The 3,966-nt window shown below is 47.3% G+C and overlaps 1 protein-coding gene across 1 annotated transcript in view; it reads left to right on the top strand.

Annotated features, from left to right (window-relative positions):
- Nucleotides 1–535: 535 nt before the first annotated feature.
- LOC103583822 (aminopeptidase B) overlaps nt 536–3,966 on the top strand; it is a gene marked incomplete at its 5' end in the record, with an annotated part of 5,964 nt that continues 2,533 nt past the window's right edge. The window contains 4 exons of the mRNA XM_008565041.1: nt 536–649; nt 1,595–1,707; nt 1,890–1,998; nt 3,199–3,423. Of these exons, the coding sequence (XP_008563263.1) occupies nt 536–649; nt 1,595–1,707; nt 1,890–1,998; nt 3,199–3,423 (561 nt within the window). The remainder of the gene's footprint in view (nt 650–1,594; nt 1,708–1,889; nt 1,999–3,198; nt 3,424–3,966) is intronic.

Below are 3,966 nucleotides of genomic sequence, written 5' to 3'. Positions count from 1 at the left end.
GAAACTGAGGCAAAGAGAGGTTAATTAACTTGCTTGGAGTCAAAACATCCAGTAAGTGGCAGAGCTGGCTGGTTCAAAAACCTAGTCCCCATGCCCTCTACTATTCTCTCAATCATTATTTTTAAGCCAGAAGGAGACTTAGAGACCCTGAAAATATCTCGGGGTGACAGTTTCTTTTGTCTGACAGGAACAGTCAGGTGAAAATATTCTAAGTTTTCATAGAAGATCAAATTATTATCTAAAAATTCGTTGATGGGGAAAGGCAGCAGTCAGAGAAAAGGTGTGATTCCCCCAGTCCTCATTTATGGGAGAAACAGCCTAAGCTAACCACATCCTCTGTAGCCCAGAGCAGCAGGGAGCTAGGGGCTGAGCAGGTTCTGTCAGTGACCCTGTTTATCCTCAAGTCCCCACAGGGTAATGGTATTTTCAGGTATCTGCCATTGTTCTTGAGGCCTCTAGGGGGCAGCACAGCGTCTTCTGTCTTGGATGTGGTGACAAACTCTTTCTTAGGGATTATGGTTTGTTTTTGTCCCAGGGGCTGCTTATACCTGCTTGGAGGCTGCAACTGGGCGGGCTCTGCTGCGGCAGCACATGGACATCACTGGAGAGGAAAACCCACTCAACAAGCTCCGAGTGAAGATTGAACCAGGTCCAGGAGGCTCTTCTGTCTGACACCTCTGCCCCTAAACTGGGTTTGGAGGCCTAAGTTAGTTTGAGCCTGATGCTGATCAGAGCACACTTAGAATATTTTCTTTGGGAGGGAGGGGCCTTCCAGAGCTCGTCGTATCCTGACTGATCCCAGGATAGGAGTTCTGTCCAGTTCTATGCAATTCTTAATAACTTTACCATTGTTTTGCATTTGTACAGGTTCGTATCATTTACAAGGCTCTTTCCCATTTCTTTTTTATCAAGTCAGACCTGCCTGTGGGTACTGTAGAGTAAGTGTTAGCCATATTTTACAGGAGATGGGACTGAGTGCCAAGTGACTTGTCCAAGGTCATGTACCTAATCAGGGCATGACTGGAACTCAGAGCCAGGTCCTCTCTTCAAGTTCAAAGCTTTTTACTCTCTAACAATTTTCTTTAGTTCCAAGTGTGACTAATCTAAAACCTTTTAGTGCAGTTGAAGCTCACATTCCTTAATGCCATTGACTGTGAAAATGAACTTCTTGTAGATTGATAATTAGTTTTAGTCTAGAACAATTGTAAAACAGCACGTTCTGGGAAAGGAGGTTGAGTATTTAGGTGGTGACCAGTAGGGCTGTAAAAGACTCAGCCCGGTGCTCAGTTCTAAGAGTTGATGCAACCTACCTGAGCAATGCGTGTCCTGGGAACAAGGAAAAATGTCGGTTCCTCTGCAAGGCTGGTTTCTTTGTCCTCTTATTAGGTCCATAGTTAATGGCCCTCCAAGATCTCATTTGAAGTGCCTTGGGAGAGGCCAAGATGGATCTGGAAAACTCCTTGGCCTTGCTGTCCCTGGGGAAGCTGAATTCTGATTTCTTCCACAGTTAATCTTTGAAACTGGAGCTAGAGAAGATCAATGAGGGTGATAGGTTAACAAGTGCTCAAATCTTGTCTGCTTTCTCCTCTGCCAGGTGTTGACCCAGATGACACCTACAATGAGACCCCCTACGAGAAAGGTTTCTGCTTTGTCTCATACCTGGCCCACTTGGTGGGTGATCAGGATCAGTTTGACAATTTTCTCAAGGTATAGTCAACTCTCAAATGAGGGGAGAAGGAAGAGGAGCAGATAAAGCAGCTGGGCCAGAGTGCAAGGGTAGAGGCAGGGGGCGAAAGAGGTAAGGGGTTGGAGGAGGGCCCAAGACATACAGGCAGTCTGCCCCCCAGGGGATCCAGAGGAACTGAAAGCATTTCCTTCCCTTCTCACAGGCCTATGTTGATGAATTTAAATTCCAAAGCATCTTAGCCGATGACTTTCTAGAATTCTACTTGGAATATTTCCCTGAGCTGAAGAAAAGGAAAGTGGATTCCATTCCAGGTAAGCAGAGGAACTGGCTCATGGGCTTTTAGGAGACAGCAGAGAATTATATCCAGTTTACATTTGGAAAGACTAAGGTGGGGTGGGAAAGCACTGAACCAAAGTCATCTAGTAAGTAGCACATTGGGGAGGAAACCCGGGATCCCAGGCCTTACTCCATGAAGATGACTTCTCTTGATTACTCTCTGCCTCATTTTCTCCTATTTTGTTTCTTACTCTGCTCTTTCTCCTCTTGTTCTCCTCACACTTGGACACACATAATCAGACCCTTAACTCTGCCCAGTGAGTCGCTGCCGCTGCTGCTCAAAATAAAACCCACAGGGCAGTGATAGTGGCAGCAGCCTTTGCCTTAATGTCCTAGAGTTGCCTCATGTGGCCTTCTGAGCGAAGGAAAATTCCGGTGGCCGCCCTGGTTTCAGCTGGGGAAGTACTGCTTCCTAAGAGAGAGTGGAAAATGTCCTGTCCTGGATGAGACAGTGCATTAGATGTACCCCACTTCGTGCTGTGAGCTCTGAGTCACTCTATCATTGGTTTGGTAAAGTCAGCTTCTTCTGACAGCTGGCATTGGCTTAGCGCCTACTCTTTGGATGGAGGCCTGCATTTCAAGGTCATGAGCCTCTGTAGCTAACGATGGTTAATAATTACTGAGTGCTTAGTATGCACCAGGTTGTACACTAAGCTTTTATGTGTATTTGCTCATTTCATCTTCACAACTGTCAACTAAGGTAGGGCCTGTCACTCCCATTTCTCAGATAAAACAGGCACAAAGAGGTGAAGTAACATGCTGTGGCCTCGCAGCTGGTTAATGGCAGAGCTGGGACAAGAATCCAGGCAGCCTGGTCCTAGAGCCCCGGTGCTTAAGCATGGTGCTGTTCTGGTGATCAGGAGGAGAGTGCGAATTTGAATGTAGCTAGAAGAGCATCCATTGGCTTGGCTCTGACAAGAATGTTAATTTGGAGCAAAAAACACTTTCACAGTAGAAACAGGTGCAGTCCAGTCTTACTCTGACAATCTCTAGATGTCACTATAACTGGGACCCTGCTGGAGCAAGCAGCTGTGTGGGAAAACTGTGTTAACTCCTGGAGGAAGAGTTAGGGATAGAAGGAGGCTGGAGCCCGTGGTCTCTGAGAATTGCTTGGGCAAGTTAACTATGACCCCGCTGGAGAATTCTGACAGTATTTTTCTCCTTCTCCCAAACAGGTTTTGAGTTTGATCGATGGCTCAATACCCCTGGCTGGCCCCCCTACCTCCCTGATCTCTCCCCTGGGGACTCACTCATGAAGCCTGCTGAAGAGCTGGCCCAGCTGTGGGTGAATGAGGAGCTGGACATGAAGGCCATTGAGGCCGTGGCCATCTCTACTTGGAAGACCTACCAGCTGGTCTACTTCCTAGATAAGATCCTCCAAAAATCCCCTCTCCCTCCTGGTAAGACAAAGTGGATTACTTCTGTGGTGTGCAAATCAAGGCTCCTTGTGTGCAGAGCATTATATCAGGCCAGAAGGGAACTCAACTTTTTGAGTCTCCTTGCCCCTTAGTGACTGCCAGATGTGTCAGGGAGGCCGGCACTTCACAGGAAACAAGTCATCAGAGGATATAGGTTGTACATACAAGTGCCATGGGAACAAAACAGTAGAGCCTGGCATTCCTCAAGTCCTCAGGTTCTGCAGGCAACTCCTGTAAGCTCTTTGCATCTATTAAGTCATTTAATCTGTGAAGCAGGTACCATGATTATAGTCCCTGGGTAACAGAGTATGAACTTGAGGAACAAGTAGGTCACATAGTCAATAAATGGTAACAAATGGTCCAGCTGGGATTTGAACCACCATCCGAAGCTCTTAACTACGAATGTTTTGTTGCTGCTCAATCAGAAATAACATTCACCGGGCCGGCCCAGTGGCGCACTGCTCCAGTGCGCCACTTGGGAGCGCGGCAGCACTCCCGCCGAGGGTTCGGATCCCACATACAGAC

This window comes from Galeopterus variegatus, unplaced genomic scaffold, assembly GCF_000696425.1.
Source record: "Galeopterus variegatus unplaced genomic scaffold, G_variegatus-3.0.2 Scaffold28891, whole genome shotgun sequence".
In the NCBI taxonomy this organism is placed as follows: domain Eukaryota; kingdom Metazoa; phylum Chordata; class Mammalia; order Dermoptera; family Cynocephalidae; genus Galeopterus; species Galeopterus variegatus.
Note: the sequence above shows the minus strand (reverse complement) of the source record. Positions and strands in the feature narration are given on the sequence as shown.